The following is a 27,195-nucleotide window of genomic DNA, read 5'->3' as shown; positions in this document are numbered from 1 at the left end:
TTATAATTAAATAGTATAACAGAATAAATTATCTCTATTATAATTATGGTTTTTGTTGAAAGTTTGTATTGTATTTGCTTTTGACATTAACTTGCTATCAGTGTGTAAAAAGATATTGACAAAATACTTACTTAGATATTTCATTTCTTTCAGAAACCATGAATGAAGGATCTCAAGTCCACATTTTTTGGGGGGCTCCAGTTGGTCCATTGAAAATGACAGTATCACTGGAACCACCTTGTTTGACATCCACTGCTGACCCCTGGAAACAAATTCAAATTTTATACAATCAACATTATTTACAGCTGAAGGATAACAAATGCAAGCATAAAAACCTTGAAGACTCTCAAGTTCTAGATGCTGTTGGCCCTCCAGATCTTCCTAATGGTCATTTCTTAGCAAACTCTATGACTACATCCCTTCATGTGAATGGCGACTTTATACCTTGTATTTCTGAAACACAGACTATAAAATCCCAGATTTATCCCTGTGGGATGAGTGGTATAACTAATTTTGATATGCAAGAATGTGGATTTAAGGGCCCAGCTCAGCATTTAACTGAAGAAGACAAGTATCAAAAGCTTTTCAGTGAAAGGAAAACAATCACAGATGAACAACAAAAAGATCAGTCTGATATATGTGGTCAGAACTTTAAAAAGTATTCTTTTCTGTTAGCTAATAAGTGTGTCACTCCGTTGGATTTGGTCTGTAGTCCTGAACAGATTAATGCAAAGCCAGAAACTGTCTGGACAGATTCTATACCAACAGAACGTCACGAATCACAGCGCCCATGTCTGGACTTTCCCTCCAACACAACAGATGAGCAAACATCTGTGGGAACAGCCGAGAAGGTTTCAGTGTCTACAGATACTGAATTTCTCAGTATAATGACTTCCAGTCAGGTTGCTTTTTTAGCTCAAAACAAGTATAAAGGACTGAATTCTATGAATGCAGGGACCATAAACTCGGAGACTGAACCAAAGTCAAGGCAGGGGGAAATAAGAGTAACTGAAGATAATTTGATTCAACCTGATGATAATTTTGCAGAAAAAGGTAAAAGTGAAGAAAACCAAGCATGTTCCCTTGAGCTTTTTAGTCCTGTTTGTCCTGAAACGGAAAGCAGCCACAGTTACATAAACTCAGCTAAATGTCTTAAAGAAAATACCGGGTCTCAAAAACTTTCCACTTCTGAAGATAAACTGCCACCAAATGAAGTATGTATTGAGTCCTGTAACTCAGGAATACTGTGTTCCCAACTAAACACCTTCCACAAAAGTTCTATCAAAAGGAGTTGGACCTCTGAAGATAAATTGGGTCTTTCTAAATCTCTCTCTAAAGACCTCCAGATATCTAAGAAAGTTAAGTTGATTTCTGATGCAAGAGCTCCTGCTATAGGTCTGACTGTAGCAGTGGACCAGAGGAAGGTGTCTCCATTTAAGAGTATTAAAAAAACATCTTTAATAAAAAACTGTGAATCTGAAAGTCAGAAGTATAATTGTTTAGTCATGGTGTTATCTCCATGTCACGTGAAAGAAATAAATATAAAATCTGGACCAAATTCTGGCTCTACAGTGCCTTTGGCAACAATTGTAGTAATTGACCAATCAGAAATTAAGAAGAAGGTTGTCCTGTGGAGGACTGCAGCATTTTGGGCACTTACAGTGTTTCTTGGAGACATAATATTACTCACAGGTGAGTCATCATGGTATAATGGTCATTAATTTTTTATGAAACTGGACTTTTTTCCCTCTCTTACTTTAAGCCTTTGGGGGCTGTTTACCGTTTACCTCTGATAGGCAGCATCCTTGATCGCTATAGCATAAGTGGTGGTATCCCCATTGCTGCCAGTATCCTTTGCATTACCTTTTCTGGGCTGTGTTCTAACCTGAATTTTATCCTTCTTTCACTCATCTTCTCGTTAAGAAGCTTTTCCTTGTTACTCCTTTTTTTTTTTTAAAGATTTATTTATTTATTTAATCATACAAGCACTGGGGACAGTCAGAAGCGCGAAAGGGTGAGAGGATTCACCAGAGCCAGAGCGGGGAACAGAACAGGCAGACTGATGAAATACACTGCTGAGGGGAGCAGCGGATGTGGCAGGAGAGGTCTGTCGTGCCACGTGGGACCCTTGCAGGCAGCCGGGGATCTAACAGGCGCTGCAGAAAAAAGCTGCGGGCAGCTTTGCAGCCCAGCACTCAACCGCTGCGCCCCCATAGGAGGCCCTTGTTACTCCTTTTTAAAGCTGTGCTCCTGTGTTTACAGTATTCAGGTCATATGATCAGGATATTTGTTTTCTTATGGTTTTGCCTACATATGTCTTATTTTTAACCCATTTCTTTATTTTTTTTTAAAGATTTATTTATCCATGCATACACAAGCTGGGGTACAGGCCATAGATGCTTGGGGTGAGAGGATTCACCAGAGATAGTGGGGAACAGAACAGGCAGACCCACCGAAGACACTGCCGAGGGGAGCAGCGGGCGAGTAAGGAGAGGTCTGCTGTGCCATGTGGGTTGCTCTCTGGCCAGCAGGGGATCTAACTGGGGCTAAAGAGGCTTCGGATTGCTCCATAGTGCGGCGCTTAACCCCTTGCGCCACCAGGGAGACCCTTAACCCGTTTATTAAACTATGTTAGCAGTCTTACGAAAGGACAGTATCTTACCACTTAACCCCTTATATACTATATAGTTGTTAACAGCTAGGTAACGTTCTATCAAATGGATAAATGGTTTTGAAGCCGAGGCCAAGGCCTGAGATACAAATTTGGAAGTAATTACTTGGAATTTTTTTGCCTCTTTGGTTTTTTTTTTAAAGATACTTTTTTTTTTTTTTTTTAAGATGTATTTGGTCATACAAGCACTGGGTACAGATGGAAGCGCGGGAGGGTGAGAGAATTCACCATAGCCAGAGCGGGGAGCAGAGCAGACATACTGATGAAGTACACTGCTGAGGGGAGCCTCTGGCGGCAGGAGAGGTCTGCGTGCCATATGGGACCCTTGCCCGGCAGCCGGGGATCGAATAAGCAATGCAGAGGCTGCGGGCATCTTCGCAACCCAGCGCTCAACCTCTGCGCCACGGGGGGAGGCCCCCCTCTTTTTTTTTTTATTGTCTGAATTATTTTATTACTGCTACATAAAGTGTACCTGTATGTAACTAATATTTTATACCCTGATTATATCCTGCTTGGGATTGATCTGTCTTTGTCTTTCTTTAATGCAGAATTTTTGCTCTACCTAGAATTGTTTCTACCTGTTAGTTTAGTTCCACTCAATGATTTTTCTCTGTATATCTTAGATCATTCAGCTCTCTTTACCCATTGGAAAGTATTTCATACCTCTAAAATCTTTCATTTTTAACATCTATGGAAGATGATTACCATATTATATTATTTATGGTAATGAATTCCTTTAAAAAATGCTTTTTATTGTATTTATATACATTTATAACAGAAGGGCTAAATGCATACTGAATATTATTTATTCTTCTAATTTGAAACCACTACTTTGCTTCCGGCCCTAACAGATTTAGTTTATCAGGATATAAATATAACGTTTGCCTTATGCAAACAAAAACAATTAACATGGGCTCTGTAGAAGGAGTAAATTTCTGTATTATTACTGTTTGAATATACAGAACAATTTTGTTAATTTACCTGCATACAGACATACTTAGGTTCAGATTTTGGATTTACTATTTTGTCACTTTGTGCTGTTCGGTATATCATTCAACTTATTTGAACTTCAGTTGCCTTTCATGTTAGAGGCATACAAAATATTTTGCTATGATTAATAAGTTAACTGATCACTCACAGTGTGAAGTAATTTATTGCATGATCAGAACTTTATTTTTTCCTTTCTAGATGTTACTATTCGTGAGGATCATTGGCTTGGTGAGACAGTACTACAATCAACATTTACCAGTCAGTTATTAAATCTTGGTTGTTATTCGTCTGTCCAGCCTAAAGAATGTAAGACATATTTTGAATATGATATTTTCTTAGTATTTAAATTATATATATCATAATTATTATATACTATATATACTATAAATAACAATTTTAACTCTTTCCTAATATATATAGGTATGTCATGTCTATATATATTTTGGAAAGAGCAATGTTAGCAAAATGTATTTGATAGAATATAGAAATAGTGTCTTAGAGAAATAGCTCAGAAAATGTACTGATTATATAAGAGATTATTAGAATAAGAGGAAAGTTATGTGACATTTGTGGAAGATGCAGCATGGAATGACAACCTGTGGATAATAAGAATTCTCAAAGACAAAGTAAACAGAAGTGAAGAACAACAATTAAAACAATAATGGTATTTCGAAAGGGTAAGTTTTCCCTGAATCCCAGGGAAGTTAGTTTGTAGAAAATCAGCACTAGCATTTTCTCATGAAATAACTTGAAAAGAAATTCTTTATCTGCCTAAGTGTGTATGTATTAAATGAGGACACTGAGGCAGTATGCATTGGGCCCATGTTGGTGAATAACATGCACCTGATGCCTGCTTTCATGGACTGCACAGTACTGTGTGGAAGGCAGAGAAGAAAAAACTAAGCAGACATGCAAATAAAATCTTTGCAGATGATAATGCTGTGAAAGAATTAACAAAAGGCTGATATATAAGCACCTTGACTCTGGCTGTGAGCACTGGTCATGGAATGGAATCAGGCAGTTAGGAAGTTGTCATTAAACGAGGTCGAGAGATGATGGAAAGTGAGCAGAGACAGAAATGGGTGAATTTGAGATATAGATCTAAATAGATTTAATAGGTTTTTCTTATGGGGTGGATTTGGTGATGAGGGGAGAGGAGCAATCTATTGCTGTTATATTTCTGATTTCAGTAACCAGATAGATCTTACTAGGAAGGACTGAGGGGAGTGTGTTTATGAGGGAAATTAAGGGAACTGTTTTAGGCAAGTTAATTTTAGATATCTTTGAGGCATCCAAGTGGAGAGGTCATGTAGGGATTGGAAACAAAGTCCAGGACTCAGAAGGAAGGTTTAAAATGAAGACACAAATGAATCTAAATGAATAAAAAACCCCTAGAAATCTGACAGTAGAATTGAAGCTACCAGGTTGGGGAGGGTGAGGAGGGAGAGCAAAGTGGGGAGGGGGCACAGTGCACTGTGGTGGGGGGCTCTGGGTGCCTTGGCAGTGGGTGTGGTGTGGTAACATACACCTGTAGGGAAGATCGTACACCTCTAAATCATATATTGTATTGTAAACCAATGTTGCCTCAGTAAGTTAAATAGAATAAAATGAACATGAATTTCAGTTATTGACTTATATAAAGAGTTATTATAATAAGAAATGTTAAGGTAGATATCAGAATTAAGATATATGGATATCATGAATGCTTTGCTTTGATACGTTGAGAGGGAAACTGCATAATTATTGTGGTATTTTTACCAAAAATGAATAACCTTATTTTTCAATGAGAAAAAATTGGATAACCTTATTTTTCATGAGAAAAAATAGGAACAACCCAAATGGAGGAGCAGTCTACAAAACAATATTCTTCATGTGTCAAGGTTATGAAAGATAAGACTGACGAGATATTACAAATTGCAGGAGACTAAAGAAAAATAAAAACTAGATGTAATGTATAGTCCTGGATATTATCCTAGGTTGAGAAAGGCTACTAGTGGGAAAACTGGTAAAATTTGAATATGATCTGTAGTTCAGTTAATAATATTTAATCAAAATTAATTTTCTGTTAATTACTCTATGATTATGTAAGATGCTCATGTTAGAGGACATTGAGTAAGGGATATTAGGTACCTCTACTATTTTTGCAAATATTTATAAATGTAACATTTAAGAAAAAAGTCATAGGGTCATCTCATTGATACAAAGAAAACTTTTGATAAAATTAAACACCCATTTATTAAAAATAGAAGGAAATTTCTTTAACTTCATAAAGTACCTGTAAAAAAATCAAGTGCCAGTATCTTCCTGTTTGGAGAACCATTAGAAACCTTCCTTCAGGGGGCCCTCCCTTGTGGTGTAAGGGGTTAAGCATGGCACTCTGAAGCTATCTGCAGCCTCTGCAGCACAAGTTCGATCCCTGGCTGGCCAGGGAGCTACCCACATGGCACAGGAGACCTCTCCTGTCTCACCTGCTGTTCCCCTCAGCAGTGTATTTCAGCCAGTCTGCCTGTTCTGTTCCCCACTCTGTCTCTGGTGAATCCTCTCACCCTCCCACGCATCTGGCCTGTACCCCAGATCTTGGAAGCATAAATAAATAAATCTTAAAAAAAAAAAGAATCCTTCCTCCATGATGCTACTGCTGCTTTTATTCAATATTATATTGGAGATACTAACCAGTGCAATAAAGCAGGGAAAAAAATTTCCGGAGAGATTGGAAGCTGTCATTGTCATTTGAAGATGATATGATAGATTACATAAAATCTTTCCCTTCTAAAAACTATAAGTAAATATTTAGAAATAATGAGAAATATCTGCAAGATGAATGGGTATAAGTCAGGTGATTTCTAGAGTGGAGTAACTAACACTTGTAATGCTTGAAGAAAGAGAAAGCACCATTACAGTATTACCATATGGTACTAAGTATTTGGCAATAAATTTAAGTTTCATTCTTAAAGGAAAAATATAAAAATTGAGAGAAATTAAAGAACTAAATAAATATATACTTTGTCCCTTGGTTGAAAGATTTAATACTATGAACATTTGAGTTGTCCAAATTGATCAATAAATTCAGTGCAAATCCAATAAAATTCCCAATGTGATTTTCATGAAATTTTATAAGATTATTCTGATATGTGAAAAATAAATGGCAAAGAAACAGCCGGGTATTTTGAAAAAGGAGAGCAGGGAGGAAAAATTTGTACTATCAGAGATTAGAATTTAGTATATAGTAGCTAGTATATAGTAATTAGTATATAGTAACTTAAAACAATGTGGTTTAGGCCATTTGAAATTGCTCAACTTTAAAAGTTTGGAATTTCTTTAAAAGGTTTGTTTAGTCTCTTATGAATAATTGAAGTTGCCACATCTTACCAATGGCTTTTAATGAAAATTTACTGTATGTTATAGGTGTTGATACAATGGAACAGTACAGCATGCTTTGAAATAAAGAAAATAAGATGGTTATCAAATATTTTCCAAGGTATTTAAAAGATGCATGTTGTAAATAGCTCTGGTTTTAACAGACTGATCTAGATTTAAGTGTAAGTGATCTAGTTCAGTGATCTCTGAATGAAGACTGCCCTATGGACCCATGGAAAGCTTTAGGGTTTTGCCGAACTATGTGAAAAACCTTGAACTAATTAGAAAACCTTTAGAGGTTACTTCATTCATTGTTTTTATATTTACAGAGAAATATTTGTATTGCCTTGTTTTTCTGCATTGTAGTAGCTAAAAAAGGCTTTTATCTAAGTTTTTTGTTGTTTGACTTAGTGAGATGGTTGTATCAGTTGTACTTTAAAAATATTGCCATTGTTTTTCTTCTGAAAGAATAAATCTATATGATTAGGTTTTTTTGTTTGTTTCTGCAGTAGTTACAATAGGTGAGAACATTCTTCTGGTCAGTATGTAATACTTTTAGAAAAGTCTTCTGTTCTTTATTCATTTGCTACATAGTTTATAAACCTAGTCCTGATAATGTGATAGGATGTAAATGCATCTTAAATATTGTTAAATATGCAAATTAAAGTTTAACACAATGTTTCTGTGAAGTAGACTATTTTATTTGGAATCAAAATAATCATTCTCTACAACTTTTTATTAAAATAGGGATAATTTGATATCAAAGATCTTTTTCCTCCCCCAAAGATCCATATTGTAAACAAAGAATGAAGCCCAGAACAGCTATATACAAATTCACAGAACTTATTGACAAAATCAGAATTTGAACCTAGCTGGCAGTACTGTGAAAGAGGACTCAGGAGGCCTGGTGGATACACTGGAGCTGTGAAAGGGGATATTTGGAGTTGGTTTTGCTGTAATCTAATTGCTTGCCTTATCTCCACTCATCCCTTCTGTCTCATTCATTTTTCATACTGTCTGTTCCTTTCTCTTATGCGCATTATCTTTGTCTTTGATATCACTATTATTTAATAAAACATATAGGAAGTGAATAATCTTAATTAGAATGTATTTCATGTATCGGGTTCTTAAATCTTTAAAAGATTATTTTAAAAATTGTATTACTTGTCGAGGTAGCACTGTTTTACATTACTGTACATGAGCTAGTGGCATAGGCTCATACCCCTTCATGTGTATGCTACCATACCACACCCCTCAGAAAAGCACCGTGATCCTCCACCACAGGTCACTGCCCCCCCCACCTTCGTGCCTCCTCACATCCTCCCACTCTGGTATCCTCAGTTCTACAGATTTCTAGGGTTTGTTTTGGTTTAGTTCTGTCTGTTGTGTTTGTTTTTTATCCATCCACTCATCTGTGCTAGAAAACTGAATGTCATCTTTAATCTTCATTTCTTTACCTTCCACATCTCATTTTACCTTGTAGCGTACCCCTGAATTATTTCACAATCCTGTCATCTTTCCCTCTTCAGGCAGTCTTGCTTGGTTTCCAAAACTCATTATTTCCTGCTGGATGGTCACTAGCTTTTAAATGATCTTTCCACTCTTTTCTGGGAAATTGATTCCTCTGAAGTGTTCATAAACTTGGATGGGATATTTTATCTTATTTTCACTAATTGCTAACTGAAAATTAACAGTTTCTTTCATTATGGATAAGGCAACAATTCACATTAATATTAGAGCTACTTGTGACTTGGTCACAAATAGTAACTGTATATTTTCATATAACATAACAGTTTTGAAGATAACTTGGGTATCATTTTGTATGTCACTACCTTGAAATTATAGTAGTTGTTAAATACTCTGCTATATCTTGTTACTTAATGTGTTAATTAGGTAAGTAAATTATCTCACAGTTTAAAAAATATTTTGATTACTATATTTCCATATAACTGGTTTTGCAGCCCTATTCATTATATGCAGTTAAAATATTATTCTATACTAAAAATTTTCTAAATTAGATAATAATAGTTGCACAAATTTAAAATACTAAAAAATATGGAATTGTATACTTCAAAAAGTAAATTTTAGACATGTGAGTTGCAGCTTAATCAAACTGTTATAAAAATATTCTAATAATGCGTCCACATGCTTTATCAGATTACAAAATGCATCTATGGTACATAGAAGATTACAACCCCCTTCTCTTTAACTGAAAAATATGTCCCCCTCTTCCATTTACTTCCATAAAAACTCTTAGACATTTTTCCTAAAACCTAGCTTAGATATTGTCAATAAATTTTCCAATTTCCCTAGGCAGTTCTTTTGCAAGTTTTTAAGAATGTTTACACATATCTCTTATACTCCCAAGTCCACTGCTTATTATCTTTGTGTTGATAATTCCTTTAATGTTGGGATCGTGACATGAAATGTCCTTGTATTCTCGGCACCTGGTACAGTGCCGGGCACATAGTGAAATGATTTATTGATGAATGAGTGAATAATGAGGTGTTAGAGTGGCATAAGAAATACATGAGGTTGAGAATGTTAATATGAAAGAAAAGAAGAATGATTTGTTTTTTCTACTGTTATCAGTTAATAGACTTTGCTTTCTAAAATACTTAAATTTTTTTTTTGCTGATATCTTACTTTGGTCAACAGCCTTATTTAAACACGCCTCCTTTTCCTGGTGCTTTCCTGGTGGTGCAAGGGGTTAAGACACACCACTATGAAGCTGTCTGCAGCCACAGCAGCACAAGTTCGATCCTCTGCAAGGGAGCTGACCCACATGGCACAGCAGACCTCTCCTGTCTGGCCCACTGCTCCCCTTAGCAGTGTATTTCAGTAGATCTGCCTGTTCTGCTCCCCACTCCTGTCTCTGGTGAATCTTCTCACCCCCTACATCTCTGGCCTGCACCCCAGTTCTTGTATGCATAAATAAATAAATCTTTAAAAAAAAATAGAAGATTACAACCCCCTTTTCCTTTTCCTTTAAGGAAATTAAAATTTAATCTGTACACTTAAAATGTGTACATTTTATTTTATGTAAAGTATACCTTAGTAAAAAATGAGAAAAAATTGGTACAGGAAAGAGAAAAACATCTAGATGGCATAATGACTGAAGAATTAAATAATGGATCTCATAATTAAGAGGATTATTATAATGTAGCATATGCTTAAATGACAAATGAGAGTTAAAGACAAAAGCTCTCAAAGTTCAGGGGAGGGAGAAATCACTGGGAACCTAGAGTGGTTGCTATTTTATCTGGGAGTTGGATAGTTAGAAAGGAGAATCACCATGTTGCAGCCAGTGCAAATGGTGAGACAAGAGGCTTAAAAATGAGAATGGGTAAGACAGGTTTGGGGAAAATTGCCAGTTAGACAACTCTTAGAATATTTCAGATGTGAAATGATAAGGATCTTGGGGAAGAATGGCAGTAATTGAGATAGTTGGGAAAGACATGATCAAGTCAAATTCCCAAGACTAAGGAATCGATAGGAGATAACAAGTAATGGAGGAGTCAAAAAATAAGAGAAGTAGTGGTCTTGGGTAATTGGTGGAAAAATGGTATCATTAACAAAATAGGTCAGTAAGGTAACAGGACTAATATTTTGGAGAGTAATTCCACTTACAGGCATATGTTTTCTTTCTTTCTTAGATTCCAAAGTGGTTAGTGATACTGTACTTCAAGATTTATTGGCGTATGTGTCTTCAAAACATTCCTATCTCAGAGATCTTCCTCAAAGGCAGCCTCAGAAAATCAACAGTATAGAATTTGTAGAATTGGAGCAGCTTCAACCTGACACATTGGTCCATGCGGTACTAAGAGTTGTTGATATCATTATATTGACAGGTAAACATTTTGGGCACCTCCTTAATTGTACATTATAAAAAATTTAAGTTTAAAGACCATCTTAGTGCACCATTTGGTTATCATGATCATTAGACACTGAAGTATGATACGACATGTAAAACATGGTAATGCCAACTAAAACATTCCTTTTTCTTTTCAGAGGCATTATACAGTTATAGAGGACAGAAGCAAAGGAAAGTTATGTTAACAGTGGAACAGTCCCAAGGTCAACATTATGTGCTTGTATTATGGGGGCCTGGAGCAGCTTGGTACCCTCAGCTTCAAAGGAAAAAAGGTAAATACATCAAAAAACATTTAACCTACTTACAGTTAAGTGAATGATTAATGCTTCTGAGCTAAGCTGAAGAGAATCTGAAAATATTAGACATTTAAAATATAAGTAATCATGACTGTTCTATAGATTTATTGCTATAATTTAGATCTCATGTAAGCAATTCAAGTAATTTGAAAAATCATCTATAATTAATGCTGGCAAAATACAAGCCAGTAATCACTTAAAAAAATTTCCATTCATTCCCAGGTATACGACTTTACCTTTTAAGTGAAGATCTTACCTCCTTCAAATAATGTTCTTAAAAAATTAAATTCTGGAGAAGCTGCTACAATTTTTATTTAGCCAACCTACTCTGGTAAATAAACTCTCTGGTTATAAAGCAGATGTTAGGGTTGTTGCATTAACTCTTTCAAGTTACAATGTTACTATTTAATAAATTGCTTTATGTACTTGGTTTTTATTCCAAGTTTTAAAAGTGTGGAGCAATACTTATCCATAGTTTTTGGTTAAAGTAGGACCCATGATTACAAAATTTCTTTAAAGCAGAAGTTAGAAGTTAATAATTGGTGATTTAATGAATTAAATGGAATTGATGTTTCAATAAAATGGTCTGATATCTTCCTTTTGATGTTGTGAGATCCTTTAGCTGTAACAATTAGGGACAGTTTAATTAGTCATGTATGAGTTATTTTACCATCTTAAATTAACTCAGAGATTGATTAAGTGAGTGAACCATTCTTTTTTACCCAAAAGAGTTAATGTCTCTTCCCAAACTTTTACCTACAAAATGGTTATCTAGGCATGGGATCTGTCACATTGCCTCTCTTAATCATTAATAGCCTATAACTAGGATTTGAGATAAGTCTGACTTTGACTTTTATGTTAGGATCAAAAAGAGACAAATATTTGTTTGGTTGAGAAATCTGACAAACATGTGCCATTGATAGACTAACCATCATTATTGACCACCATATCATAGCTGGGAGCATGAGCATATCGCATGTTGGACAAAATGTAGGTTAAAGGTGTTACTCCAGTTACAGTGGAGCTGCAGCAAAGCATTGCTCCATGCCTCATACGAATATTCCTTTTAAGATTAATATTAATTTAGTTAATATAAGTTAAAATTGTTTCTAGATAGTTCTTTGGAATTTAATATTGAAAATTTATGAATCTAGGAATTAAGATAGAGTTTTTCTTTGTTTACTAATTTATTTAGCATACTTTATTTATAGCCATTCTTTTAAAGTTTTAATATCCATGTCAATACCCCAAAATCATTCTTTTTCAAGTGGGAAAATAACAATTTTGAAGGTTCATCTAAGTAAGTGTTTCCATTTCCAGAAATTGTTAGCATTCCATGTATTCATTTCTTGAGGCATTTGCTGTGTTGACCTTTACACATAGCACTGATTTTTCTTCCCAAGGAAAGCAAGTTCATATTTAGGTAATATAGTCAGAAATGATAATCAAGCAGGCGCTATTGGAGATAATAGAGTTGATTTTGGGGGGGAAGAATGTTAAGAAATCCCAAATTCACTTTCTTTTGAAGTTAGCATTGCTGGTAAAAATTTGGTATGTCTCATCTATAGAAACCACTGATCACAGTTTAGGTCCCAATGAGGGTGGAGTAAGTTACAGGGTAGAGAAGATATAGACAGCACTTATTAGAAATGATTGGGTAGACCTAAAATTAGCTATTAAGAACTAAATGCCATTCTAATGCAGTAGTTTCCTGAAATTATTTAATAGAAGTGTAATATATTAAAAATACAGCAAATAAAGTACTCTCGTGACATTACTAATGTAACTGAGATTAAGGCAAGTGATAACCAACATTTGTGATTATACTTAATGCAAAATCATAGTTCATTGAAATACATTCATACCCTTAATTCATAATTCAAATACAGAAATGTATCACAGATTGTCTCAATATCACTCCCTCAAAAAGACTCCTTTCTGTACTTGAACATGCTAACCTTTTTCCTGCTTCAGGATCTTGAATTTATCTGTCTTCTCTGCCTGGAGTGCTTTTTCCTCCATCTCTCCCACATGAATAGCTTTTACTGCTCAGATCCAACTTCATATCCACAGAGAGATCTCATACTTGTATAGACATTGGTGCCACTTAACACAGTTGGAGCTATGCAGCTTATTTACTTGCATAGTAATGAGCTAATTTTCTTAGTAGACTGTAAGCTTATAAGTACAAACACACTGAATAGCTTGCTCACCACTGTATTGCTATCACACAGCACTGTGCCTACCATAGTAGGTATTTTCCTTATGAATGAAAGAAGAGTAAAGTACAGATCAGGCAGCCATTCAAAATTCCATTATCTTTTAGGAGTGAGCAACTCAAGTTTGAGAAGGAATTCCACTATCTTTAAAGAGTAAGACACTCAAGTTTGAGCAGGAAAAATTTTGCTTGCTTAAAATGATAAGACTAAAATAAAATAATTGCAAAGTCCAGCAAGATGGTGGCAGAGTAAAGAGCTGGCTCACCTCCTCCACATATTCACCACCAAATTACAACACAACAAGACAACAACCACTGAAAGATAAATAGATGATTGTTGCATACATCAGGAGCAACAACACAGTAGAAAGGGCTATGAAAAATTGTAATTGAACTGTGTTTAGAATGATACCAGGGCAGTACAACCTACCAGAGGGAGTTGTGGCTGCTGAACAGAACCCCTCTGCTGGACAGAGCCACTTTGTTAATTCAAGGGCCCTGCCTACCAGGGGACTTTAAAACCAGGCTTTACATTGGAGAAAGGGGTGTATAGAGTCTGCTTGCAGGATGGAGGGCACATCACTGGAGAACTATAGGAATAAAGGTGCAGAGTAGTGATGATTGACTTGATCCTGAAGCTTCTACGCTAGAACAGTTGAAGTGCAAATTGGTAGGAAGAGCCAGATTGTGTGATCTGTGTCTCCTCACAGAAGAGCTTATATTTTCAGCCTAAGGCTGTGATAGTAAAACATCAGCCTTACCTCCATCAAGGGCCCAAACCAGAACACAACTGAATGTTCTCACTAACCGGCTTGAAGCAGCTAGATCTTAACAGCAGGAGCAATTGCCCCAGGGTAATGTTCCCTGCTCTTTAAGGAAGGGAACAATTTCCAGCCTGTGACCCTGTCTCAACTACTGTCCTCATTGCTCAACCACAGAGGTTGAGGCTGGCAGGAGACTGTATGAGAAGTTTTGGCTAAGCAATTAGCTGTCCTAGGGGAGGGGATCACTGTGGTTCTGCTCCACACAACTCAGGGATGGCAGCGCAGTAAGAAACTTAAACCCTTGATATTCCCTGGAGATGACTTTTTGGTCCCCTATTGCCCTAGTTCCTTCCTATTACTTCTTACTGGCACCAGTGCCCAGGTGCTCTGAACAGGTTCAAAGGCAATGATCTATGAAGTAATAGACATCTAAAGATCATTGGATTAAAAAAAAAAACCCAAAAAACAAAACCCTAGGATTAAGCCCAGTTTCTTGTAGAAGTATAAAACAATTTATTAACATAAGGGAAACTCCCTATTATTACCCATAAAAACTGAAAGTAAAGAGACAAAACATGTCACAAATGCTGGAGTAAAAAAATCCCCAGAGAAGTCTCAATCTAGCAGTAATATAGGCTATCCTGATGGGGAGTGTAAGGTAGCAGTTATAACCATGCTTGGTGAATTAAGAAAAACAATGGATGATCAAAAACAGGAACACAATAGAGATTTTGGAGAAAATATGGACTATTTCATAAAACTAACGGGTCCAAAACACTATAATCATATTTTAAAAAAATAGAGGAACTCAACAGCAGAAAAATGCCAGTAACAGAGAGAATTAGCAAGCTCATTGATGGAGAACACAGAAGTGAAACAATAAAGAGGGGAAGAAATGAAAACAGTTCTTTGGGATAATGTAAAGAGAAATAATACCATATCAGGAAAGTTCCAGAAGGAGAAAATTAATTTAAAATAAAAAAAATATTATTTAAGGAAGCATTTCAGTCTGGGAAGTGAAACAGACTTATTGATCCGGGAGACTCAAAGAATTCCATACCAAATAATGCCAGACTGATACACTTCAAGATATGTAATTAAATTGTTGAGAGCCAATGAGAAATCTATAAGGATAGATCTGTGTGAACTGTCTGTGAACAGTGGAACCTTACAGACAAGAAGGGAATGGCAGAAGATATTTAAAGCACTCAGATAAAAAGTTTTCCAGCCGAGAATACTTTATCCTGCAAGACCATCATTCAAGACAAAAAGAAGATAAGGAATTTTAATGAAAAGCAAAATTAAAAGAATATGTCAACATTGAACTGGACTTGAAGGAAGTATCAAAGGGACTATTATAAAGCAACAACAAAGCAAATATAAATGTAACTGACAGCTAAATTATAAAACAATGAACCAGACGTTTTGCCTGTGGGGAAGGAGAGTAAAAATATGACCCGTTAGCATGAATGGAGGCCAGACCATTCAATCAGCACAAAAATAGCCCATAATATACCAATTTTAGCTAAACAGCCGAACAAAAATCAATAGAAGTAACACCTAAGACAGTGGAAATGCAACTTAACAAAACATGAAAAGAAGGTGTCAAATAACAAAAAGAGAAAACCAAACCAAAACCAAAATGCCAGTAAGTACCTCTGTCTCAATAATAACCTTGAAGGTATGAATTCACTGATTAAAAGGTCTAAATGACTGTGTAGGTTTTAGAAGAAATCCCAAACTTCTGTTGTTTATAGGAAACTTATCTGACTACCAACAAGCACAAATGTAGCTAAAAATGTATTTATCACAATATTGTTTGTAATAGTGAAAAATAAAGCATAACATGACAAGTCAAAATATGAGAACTGGTATAATAATTTAAAAGATTTTGGTATATCTATGCAATGGTATATTATGCCATTAAATAATAATTGCCATTAAATACATTAAAATGGTATTTTAAAATAATGTTAAACAATAATACCTAGTGGCTTATAAACATATATTTGACATACATACTAAATAAAAATCAAATAAATTGAAAGACTTGTATGTCCACCAAAATGTTAACTGTACTTATTTTGGGGTGTTTAGATTGTGGCTACTGTTTATTTATTTACTTAGCTTATCTTTGATTTCTAAGCATATATTTTGTAATAAAACAAGAAAGCTAGTTTAAAAATAGTGATTGATTTTAATTACTAACTTGGAATATATATGTACTAATTCTTTCTAATGATGCCCTATCTATGCAGATTTACTGACTTGTTTTAAGATTCTCCACAAAAAATGTCCAATGAAAGAAACTTAGGAGGCAGGTGGGAGTGTGTAAGTTAGATTTACAGCCTGAAGTAAGAAGACAGAAGTTACTATTTGAAAACTTAGTGCTAAGAAACCTTTTTGCCTTAATATAATTTAAAAGTTGCATTTATTAATATAGAATGTGATTATTTACAAGAAAGTCTGTGCTACTGTGGTTTTAAGAATTGAAATTATTGAGGGAATTAAAAATAGGGTGCAACTGTATCTAAATGCTTATTTTTGTTATGGAAAAATTAGCAAAATAAGAAAACTACATATTGAAAACTCCATGAGAGATAGTGAGATAGAGAGTTGTTTGTCCATTTCTGTGTTTTTATTATTTAAAAAAAAACTTTGCCTGTAGATATTGAAATGGAATTTGCTAGTCTGAAAAAAAGTTGGTTGAAATAAATTTTGACTGTTTAGGAGAACAGGAAATCTTCGGAAAAAAAATTTGTTAAGATTATTTCTAGCACCCTTATCCTATTGCTTTAATACAGACTTGTATTTTGTCTCTTTATACTCAAATTCCTTCATGTGACAAAAGTTGTATTTAACTGATTTAATCAGATCAATGTATTTAAGCTGAATCTGAGCCTAGATTATTTCCTTTTGAGTGATTTTTTTTGTTTTTATTTGTTTAAGATTATATTTGGGAATTTAAATATCTTTATGTTCAGCGCAATTGCATCCTAGAAAACCTAGAATTGCATACAACCTACTGGTCATCCTGTGAGTGCTTGTTTGATGATGATTTAAGAGCAATTGCATTTAAAGCAAAATTTCAAAAAAGTACGCCCTCCTTTGTGAAGATGTCAGATTTAGCAAAACACCTAGAGGATAAATGTTCAGGTGAGCTCTTTATATATGTAAGATATTGCTGGTTTTAATGTAAACAAAGAAGCTACCATTTGTGGGAAAATGTAAAATCTAATATAAAAGTGAAATATAGATCTTTGTAACTTGCTGAACCACATATTGGATATTACCATTTTGCCTGAAATGTTTTGGAGTTTATTTGTAATTATTATGGATCACTTAAGTATACTTTTTTTTTTTTGAAGATTGATTGATTGATTGATTTATACAAGAACCAGGGTACAGGCCAGATGCGCGGGAGGGTGAGAGGATTCACTAGAGACAGCAGGAAACAGAACAGGCAGACTGACGAAATACACTGCTGAGGGGAGCAGCGGGCATGACAGGAGAGGACTGCCCCGCCATTTGGGACCCTCGCCAGCCGGCTGGGATCAGACCGGCACTGCACAAGGTGTGGACAGCTTCACAGCACTGTGTTCACTGCCTGCGCCAACAGGGGAAGCCCAAGAATACTTTTTGTATAGTTATAGCAGCTCATCATTTAATAAATCAGAAATAGAAAAATGACCCTAATGAGTCAATGTTGTGACTCTACCAAGTTACTTAGCTGTTATCTATATACAGTTATTAAAATTCAACATTGATAGGCAGTTTGTGAAATTAAGTTAATGCTTTGTAAAATGTAGACATACTTCCTGAATTTGAATATATTTGTATGTATAAAATTCATCCTCAGCACTTAGAAGACATAGCACTTGGAAGAATGCCTTTGATGATGAATTTTTATGAATACTCACATGTTTCCTATTAACTAAATATAATTAAACAAATATGTTTTGAGTGAAGTGGTAAAAAGAATATGTTTTCGGTTCAATAAGCAATGTGCTTTGGAGTGAAGAGAGAATAAAGTAATGAAAATAACTGGATTGGTCCTCCCTGGTGGCTCAAGGGGTTAAGTCTCAGCACTATCAAGCTGTCATCAGCCACTGCAGCATTAGTTTGATCCCCATCCCCCTATTCTGCCCCTCCCCTGTCTCTTGTGAATCCTCTCACCCTCCCCACCACCCCTCCCCTCCCACCTCTGGCCTACACCCCAGCTCTGGTATGCCTAAAATAAATCTTTAAAAAAAAAAATAACTGGATCAAATGCTACAATTTCAGTGGAAAATAATTTTTCACTGAATTGTACTGGCTTCATAACTACAGAGATGATTCCAAAAAAACATAAACTCCTCGTTGAAGGTTTAACAAATTAAATGACATTTAGTTCCTAAATACCAGTAATTAGTAAATGTCAGTGATTCTGGTTTTGGAAACTAATAAAAAGTTTACTGGTAGATATTATTGTAAATGTATTTAGAGAGGAAATAAGGGTTGGAAATATGGGATATTATCTGCAGTTTTATTGTAATTTAAAATTTTTATTTATTTATTTGTTTGTTTGTTTGTTTGTTTGTTTGTTTGGTTTATACATGCACTGGGTACAGTCAGAAGCGCGGGAGGGTGAGAGAATTCACCAGAGCCAGAGCGGGGAGCACAGCAGGCAGAAGGACCGAAGTACACTGCTGAGGGGAGCAGCGGGCGGCAGGAGAGGTCTGCGCGCCATGCGGGACCCTCCTCCGGTGGCCGGGGAGCAGCCGGGGATCGAACCGGCGCCGCGGAGGCTGCGGGCAGGTTCGCAACCCAGCGCTCAACCGCTGCGCCACCGGGGAGGCCCTGTAATTTAAAATTTTTAATGAAGAAAATATTTGGTCAAAAAATTTCCTCAGAATTTGTTTTGGTGCACTTGCAAGTTATTAAAAGTAACTCAGAAACTTTGGATCTAGATAATACTGAATTTTAACTTTATTCTCACATTTATATGAATATTTTTCTGAGTTATTATAGATCATTTTATACCATCTATGTTAAATGCTATATGTGGTATAGGTATAAGTGAAATAAGAATAGATTTTAATAAAGATAATTTGGTCCAATACGAAATAAGTTAAAACTCCTGAGGGATCACAGGCTAAGATTCTTAAGTATATATCTGGGGCTTTTTTACTATCTTGCTGTGCCCCTTCTTGGTGCATCTACAGAAATGTAAAAATTGTGTCATATGCTGAGCATGGGCTGTTCCAGAGTAAGTGCTTTTCAAATGTGGAACAGAGTGTCAGGTTAAAAAAAACAATTTTAAGGGCCTCCCCTGGAGGCGCAGTGGTTGAGTGCGTGCCTGCCCGCAGCCTCTGCAGCGCCGGTTCGTTCCTCGGCCACCGGTGAGGGTCCCACAAAAAAACAAAAAATAAAAACAATTTATAGAAGGTTTTGAGGTAAAATTTTCACATATTGGCAAATTTTAACACCCTCCTAGCATCACAGTGTGTCCATCAACCTAGAAGCTACCTGAACCCTGTAGTTTAAGATTTTAAATCAAGGTCTCATTTTACAGTCACAATTGGTCAAATCACTGGACATTGGTAATTAACTAAATCTCTAGCTCCTTCCTCCTTCTCTGAGGTTGGAGTATGGAGAGAAAGTTCCAGTCCTCTAAATTTGCCTTGACTTTTCTGGTGACTAGCCCCCATCCTGAAGCTACACATGAGCTCCAGTCATCACTTATCTCATTAGCATTGAAGACTCTAGTCGCTCTGGAGATTTCAAGGGTTTTGGAGTTGTATGCCAGGAAATGAGGATGAAGGCCATTTTTTATTATAGCAGAAGGTGGGAGCATAAATTCAGTTCCTTACTCTACCAAGGTGAAATGCCAGATTAAAATTTTACAAGTTGTATAAATTCGTGTGTGTGTGTGTATATATATATGTAATATATATTATATGTATATATACACATATATATTCCAAGCTATATATCTGTGTGTATGTGTGTGTATTCCAAGCTATGATTATAGGTTAGTGTTACAACATTATACAGCTAAGCTAAGGAGAATGCAAATAAGGATATGAAAACAGCACCTCTCAAAAAACCCAACTTTTAATTGAATACAGTTTCTCAGAGAAGAAATTCTATATCCAGTTCTACATTAATTAATTCTAATAATTTAGATTAATATTTCTGGAAGATAAATACAGATGAGAAAGCTTAAAAATTTTATACTGTCAAACTTTTATTATATCAGTTAGACTAGTCATAAATTTTCACTCTCAGTTGTTGGGAGGTCACCCCTTACATTGAAGAGTAAATACTGAATCATGAGTGAGTGTGTCTAGAAAAAAAGTAACAAGACCAAGACCATGACCTTCAGTGTATTCTTTATTATAAGTAACTGTAAATCAACTATATCATTAACCATGTTTGTAAATTAAAGTTACAATTTTAGCTCTGTAATTTAAAGTATTGTTTGTCTTTTTTAGGAGTCATTCTAATCAAAGCCCAGATTTTAGAGCTAGTGTTTCCTGCTACCTCAGCTCAGAAGATAGTTCTGAATGCTCACAGTTCTCTGAAGAGTATTTACTCTTCTCTTTCTGACATTATATATACCGGCTGTGCAAAATGTGGATTGGAACTAGAAACAGATGAGAACAAGATCTACAAACAGTGTTTTAGCTGCTTGCCATTTACTATGAAGAAAATATACTATAGGTAAGGCAACTGGGAATGCTTGGGCCTCTCCTGAGGCTGCAGTCATCTGAAGGCTTGATTGGGGTTGGAGGGCCCACTTCTAAGGTAATGCACTCATAGTCAATTTGAATTCCTTCTCATATGGGTGTCTCCACAGGCTGCCTGAACTTTCTCTCAAAATGAATAGCTCAGACGTCCTATGAATAGCTCAGACGTCCTATGGTATCACTTCTGCCAAATTATATTCTTTAAAGCAAGTTTAGCTGTACATTGGAGAGTGGATTAGAATGAGGCTAGGTACAGAGTTGAGTAAAGAGGCTTTGTTTAGCGGAGTGATGAAGGTCATTTGATGAAAGTATAATGGTAATGGACAGATTTTGAGAGTAGTTGGGAAACACAATTGGCAAAATTTAGTGATTATGTGGCAGGTAAAGGGAGATTAAGGATATATTACAGGTCATTTATAATTGGATGAATAAGATAATTTACTTAGATAAGTAACAATGGGAGGAATGATGATATTGAGTTTGAGGTTCAGAGAGGTAGAAATCTGGAAAGTAGATACAGAGATACAAATCATAAAAGAGGTCTGAGCTAGATTTATAGGCATGATAATTATCAAGGGTGATCAAACCCTTTACTGGTTTCTTCATCCCATGTCTAATCTACTGACAAGTCCTAGGGACTTTCATCCAGAGCTTATATTGCATTTAAGCATTTCTTCATTTGAAAATCTTTTTGAAAGTTAAGTACTGTTTACTTTTTTTTTAGGCCAGCTTTAATGACCATACATGATGGAAGAAATACAATTTGTGTCCACGTAGGAGCAAAGCTGATAGAGAAGATTCTTCTCAACATTCCTCCTGACTACCTCAACAGAATTATAGGTAAAATATCAACACAACAGCAAGAGGTTGTTGATGAAATCTTTCATTTCAGGAATGTAGATAGTATATTGGAACAAAAGGCCACTGTACTATAAATTAAGTTCTTTTTTTCTCTTTTTGCTTTCTAAAAGCAGAAAGATAATTTCACTTGGTGAAACAAAAGTCTATGTAAATTGGAAGGTAAGACTTGCTCCACACCTGTCTCAGAACATGAATAGAGGGAAGCTAGCATTTAATCTTCCACATTCTAAATTTCTAATGCTAAGCAAACATGCTAGGACCTCAGTTTTTATAATAGTTAAGGAATTGAATGTGTGAAACTGTATTTATGAAGACAGCCCACTATCAGTATATTTACAGGATCTTCAGCTATGATGTCAGGAATAGTCAGTGGTCAGCATCAAAGCAAAAATAACCCATTGTCAGATGATCAGACTCCATACTTTTCCTCATTAGCCTCATTTTCCTCATTAGACTCTGAGCAGATGAACTAATCTGGTTCTATTGATTGCTTTGTCTCTTAACAGTGGATTTTTTTTTCTTGCATTTTTGGTATGTGTCTAGTGATTTTTGCTTGAATGTTGAAATACTGCATATAGAACAGTGCAGGCTGAGGTAAAGAGAATTTGTACCTGAAATGGGCATGCCTTTTTTTCCCTAGATCCTTACTGAGTGTGAGGAATGTGCTGAGTAGAGTCAATCTTGTCAGATATTGAGCTGGATTTGAGTTTGTTATTACTGTTACCTTTAGGTCACCACTGGCTCTAAGTTCCTCTAGCATTATCTTATCCTCATGGAAGGAGTGATTTGCCACAGGCTGTTTTCCCTAATATTTTTGTTTCATCACTAGCTTAAACCTTTCACTCTGCACCTGAGTCTCAGAGAACTTTTCTCCAAGTTCTCTGAGTTCTTGTGCCTTCCCAAGTTGTACAGGCTTGTTGGTAGTTATTTGGTGCATCCTAGCCTTGTTGGAGGGAGCAGGAGCGATTCCCGTTTCTGAGTAATCTTACTCAAGCCCTGTGACTTGGCCTTAGAGGTGGCCCTGTCCCAAGGACCTTGCCCCTCCTGCCAGGGCAGCCTAGCTCGGCCTTGTATCTTTGGTGGGTCTGTGTGGTTCTGCCCCTCTTTCAGCTTAGGGGACACAAAGGATGGTTTTCTATCCTTGCCTCAGGGACAGAGGGATTTTTCTTTTATCTTTCCCTAACTTTGGTGGGTTCTCACCTCTTCCCGAGGTTACAGGATTTGCTGTCCTTCCTCCAGCAATTTAAGACTTTTGTTTGTTTCTTTTTTAAAAATTGTGTTTGTTTTTTACCGTTTGGGTAACTTTGTATGTGATATAGGGGAGAGCTTCCCACTTCCTTAGGAGTACACCATCTCGACATACCTAAGGCTTATATTTCTTAAAGGGGAAGTCATAAGTGGTGTTTTGTGCTTTTTTCATGTGACACTTTCTCCCCTCTCCAGATCTTCACCATAGTTGGAAGCTTTCTCTGATGTCTTGTCCTTTGCCCATCCTTGGGAGTGCTTGGTAGAGGCAAGAAGAGCCTGGGAGAATGATAACTCCTCTTATCTGAAGTGCTGCCCCTTACTTGGCTTTTAGCAATTCATTAAAAATTTAGGCACATTCTTTTTTCCTGCATGTCTGGTGGACCTGTCTTCCCCTCGAGTTCTGCTCCAGGAAACCTGCAGTTCTCTCTCTCCTTACATTTCAGTCTTCTTGGCCACTGCACAACTTCCACTTTCTTGTATGTTCAAGAAGATAGTGATTTTGTAATTTATTCAGCTTTTTCTAGTAATGGTTGCGTGGGAGTGACATTCTTTCCAGCTTTTTATATTGGAAGTCTCTCCGTTCTCTTTCACTACTTTATTTCATTTTTTGACAGTTTTCAATCCTTTTCTTGATGTTCTTTATTATATTTTTAATCTTGTCTCTTCATTTTTTTGTGCAATGTCAGTTAGTCTTTATTTGTCAAAGAAACATCATTTTCATATCAAACATACTTCTATGATTAGTGTATTCCTCAGAATGACAGTCATACTTGTGTTTAATGAAAGTGTAACCATAAGTGAAAATGTGACACCAGTTAAGTGGTCATCAGAGTCTTCAGATTATCACTAATCTTGATTATTTTTTATCTTATCAAAGGGAAATACAAAAAATTTAATTGTTGTAGATGATTCTCAGACCTTCAAAAATATATCAGTGTCCTCCAGGAATGACCCAATCTGAGAAAGGCTGGTGGCATTGGTCAGGGAAGTAGGATAGTTTGGCATAATCAATGATGCCTTGTCAGTTTGCTGTTGAGCAGCTTGCTAAATAACTTGATTAGCTGTCCTAAAAATATGAGAGGACTAATACAGGATAATTGTCAAATACAATGATGTATTTACTTACAATTTTAGTGTTTTTATATTATCAAGTTTTGATATTCATTAAGTAACTGATTCAGGGTTCTGTTATACAAATAATAACTATGTATATATAGCTGTGATAAGAACTATAGGCTGGTAAATATGAGAGTAGTATTCTGATATGAACACACCCTTTTTAGTTCAGGCTTAACTTAGGAAAATATTAATCTCAGTTCCTTCCTCTATTTTTTTTTTTAAAGATTTATTTATTTATTTATACAAGCACTGGGTACAGTCAGAAGCGTGGGAGGGTGAGAGAATTCACCAGAGCCAGAGCGCGAAACAGAACAGTCAGACTGACAAAATACATTGCTGAGGGGAGCAGTGGGCCAGACAGGAGAGGTCTGCCGCATCATGTTGGACCCTTGCCGGCGGCCAGGGATTGAACCAGCGCTGCAGAGGCTGCAGGCAGCTTTGCAGCCCAGCACTCAGCTGCTGTACCACCAGGGGAGGCCCTCCTTCCTCTATTGTTTTAAGAAACCAATGGCTGTGCCATAATAGGATATGCTGCTAGTCTAAACAGTGGGTTATCTGTACCTTGCTATGACCAGCAGGAATTGGTGTCATCATTCACGAGTACTTTCAGCAACCTGTGACATGAGAGAGAAATGATAGAGAAATCTAAAGTGGGTTTGGGGGCCTCCCCGGTGGCGCAGCGGTTGAGTGCTGGGTTGCGAAGCTGCCCGCGGCCTCTGCGGCGCCGGTTCGATCCCCGGCTGCTCCCCGGCCACTGGAGGAGGGTCCCACATGGCGCGCAGACCTCCCCTGCCGCCCGCTGCTCCCCTCAGCAGTGTACTTCGGTCCTTCTGCCTGCTCTGCTCCCCGCTCTGGCTCTGGTGAATTCTCTCACCCTCCCACGCTTCTGACTGTACCCAGTGCATATATAAACAAACAAACAAACAAACAAACAAATAAATAAAACATGCCTCTTTAAAAAAAAAAAAATAAAGTGGGTTTGGGATTTGAGACAACAGGGGAAGTAATGAACCCTTTTAATATGTGCCTTCCTGTTATCCTAGAAGGGACACTGAGAGCTCTGTGTGTTTTGATCTTCCTCAGCCCCTTCCTCAGGGATCACCTATGGCATGGTCACGGCGGATTTATTCCACTCCTTGTTGGCGGGCGGCGGGGCACCTTGTGTCATGAAGGTGCAGAGCCTTTTTGTGCTAGATGAAAACAGCTACCCATTGCAACAAGATTTCTCGTTACTGGATTTTTATCCTGACACCGTAGTAAAGCAGACATCCTATGCCCTTCCTGAGACCAATGAAGAAATTGCAGGCACTTCACAGAAGAAATACTGAAATGACTTGTCTCTTGAAATAAAGGGAATGGGACTTGAGTTTTTAAATGTTTTATAAAGATACTTGTGCTAAATATGTAAATTAAAACTATTTTTTCTGAGAAATATTGTTAGTTTTTTTGTTGTTGTTCTTGACTTCTGGTTTCTCCCTCTCTTGCTTCTAAGAGAGATGATTTAGCAATAGGGGCAATACATACACAGTTCCCTGTGAATGAAAGGGTCACTCTATGTAGTCCTGGCTCTACTCCATGCTCTATCGAGCATGGGGGATACAGATATAAGATATTTCCTCAGGAATTGCTTCTCTGCTCCTGCTCTATCCACAAGTGTTTCTTTCCCTTATTTCCTACTCTAGTAAACTATTGACATGAAATGATTTACCTGATTATAGCTATACATGATTATAGATTCATTTGTGTAAGTCTGTGTTTAGACAAGTTCAAGACAAGCATGTCTTTCCCTAAAGAAACATTGGAAATGAAGGAAATAGATGTTGTTTCAAGTCATTATAAAGGAAAGGAGTCCTATTGTTAGTTCATTTCTGGAATTTGAGTCCTTTACTGAATTTATTTGCCAGCAAACATATAGCAGTTTGTTCTCTCATGATTGTAGGAGTGCATGGGAGTGGTAACCACTGATAAGGAAATGTGGCGTGGTCCTTCACTGTAAGCTTGGAGCATGCTGAGTGTTAATAGGGTAATGATATTGCTTGGAAATAACTATGTTCATAATGAAATGTTTATTTTACTCTGTTTTAAAAAATTTTAGTTCACTGAAATTGTTTTCTGCAATTCAAGTTTTTAAAAACTTGACTTGGGTAGGGGGTCACCTCTGCTTTCAGGTTACTAAGGAATCAGTTATATTTTTTCATCAGCTTTATAGTTTTTGAGAAAAGATCTAGGAACTGTTAAAGTGAACTCCAACCACTATAAATATTATTAGCAGAAAGATTTAGCAAGAGTTTTGTGATTCTTCCAAAAATAATACGAAAAAGTGTGTGTAGGAGAGTACCTGCACAAAGGCACATTTTTCTGTGGAGAAGGGTCCAGAGTTTTCAACAAATCCACAGAGGTATCTTTGACAAACAACAAATAAAACAAAACAAAACAAAACAAACAAAACCAAAAATGGTAGGAACAAACACTTTACTTGGTGAGTTAATTCCTGGGGAACATATGAGGATTAGATCAAATGGCTGCTAAGATTTATTGTATCTAATTATACTGAATTACAACAAAATAATTGGCTTCCCTGCATAATTCATCTAATGGATGATGAAACATGAGTCTGGAGCTTATGATTTCTAACCCATGCTATTTCAACCATAACCACAATAGAAACAAATTCCAAATACTGGTATAAGCTCTGTCCGGTCAATATAAGCCTAATCCTTATATCAGCCCAAATATAATTGTCTGGAGTAGATGATTCTTCACATCATATTCGAAGGTGTCTTTTTTTTTTTTTTTAAGATTTATTTATTTATTTATTTATACAAGCACTGGGTACAGTCAGAAGCGCGGGAGGGTGAGAGAATTCACCAGAGCCAGAGTGGGGAGCAGAGCAGGCAGAAGTACCGAAGGACACTGCTGAGGGGAGCAGTGGGCGGCAGGAGAGGTCTGCGTGCCATGTGGGACCCTCCTCCGGTGGCCGAGGAGCAGCCGGGGATCGAACTGGCGCCGGGGAGGCTGCGGACAGCTTCACAACCCAGCGTTCAACTGCTGCGCCACGGGGGAGGC

The 27,195-nt window shown here is 36.6% G+C and overlaps 2 protein-coding genes across 2 annotated transcripts; both read left to right on the top strand.

Annotated features, from left to right (window-relative positions):
- Positions 1 to 518: 518 nt before the first annotated feature.
- LOC311178692 (shieldin complex subunit 2-like) lies at positions 519 to 25,457 on the top strand (the record flags this gene model as incomplete). Its single annotated transcript, XM_084245433.1, has 7 exons — positions 519 to 642; positions 3,860 to 3,967; positions 10,675 to 10,869; positions 11,030 to 11,164; positions 20,647 to 20,875; positions 21,626 to 21,741; positions 25,213 to 25,457. 7 exons carry the CDS (start codon positions 519 to 521, stop codon positions 25,455 to 25,457), a joined length of 1,152 nt encoding a protein of 383 aa, XP_084101559.1.
- Positions 711 to 1,785, top strand: LOC311178099 (shieldin complex subunit 2-like; the record flags this gene model as incomplete). The annotated part of the gene is made up of 1 exon (XM_084244482.1): positions 711 to 1,785. A coding segment is annotated over one exon (1,011 nt), but the record flags the coding sequence as incomplete, so codon positions are not given.
- Positions 25,458 to 27,195: the final 1,738 nt, after the last annotated feature.

The sequence above is a fragment of the Talpa europaea genome, assembly GCF_964194135.1.
Source record: "Talpa europaea genome assembly, chromosome: 10".
Classification (NCBI taxonomy): Eukaryota; Metazoa; Chordata; class Mammalia; order Eulipotyphla; family Talpidae; genus Talpa; species Talpa europaea.
Note: the sequence above shows the minus strand (reverse complement) of the source record. Positions and strands in the feature narration are given on the sequence as shown.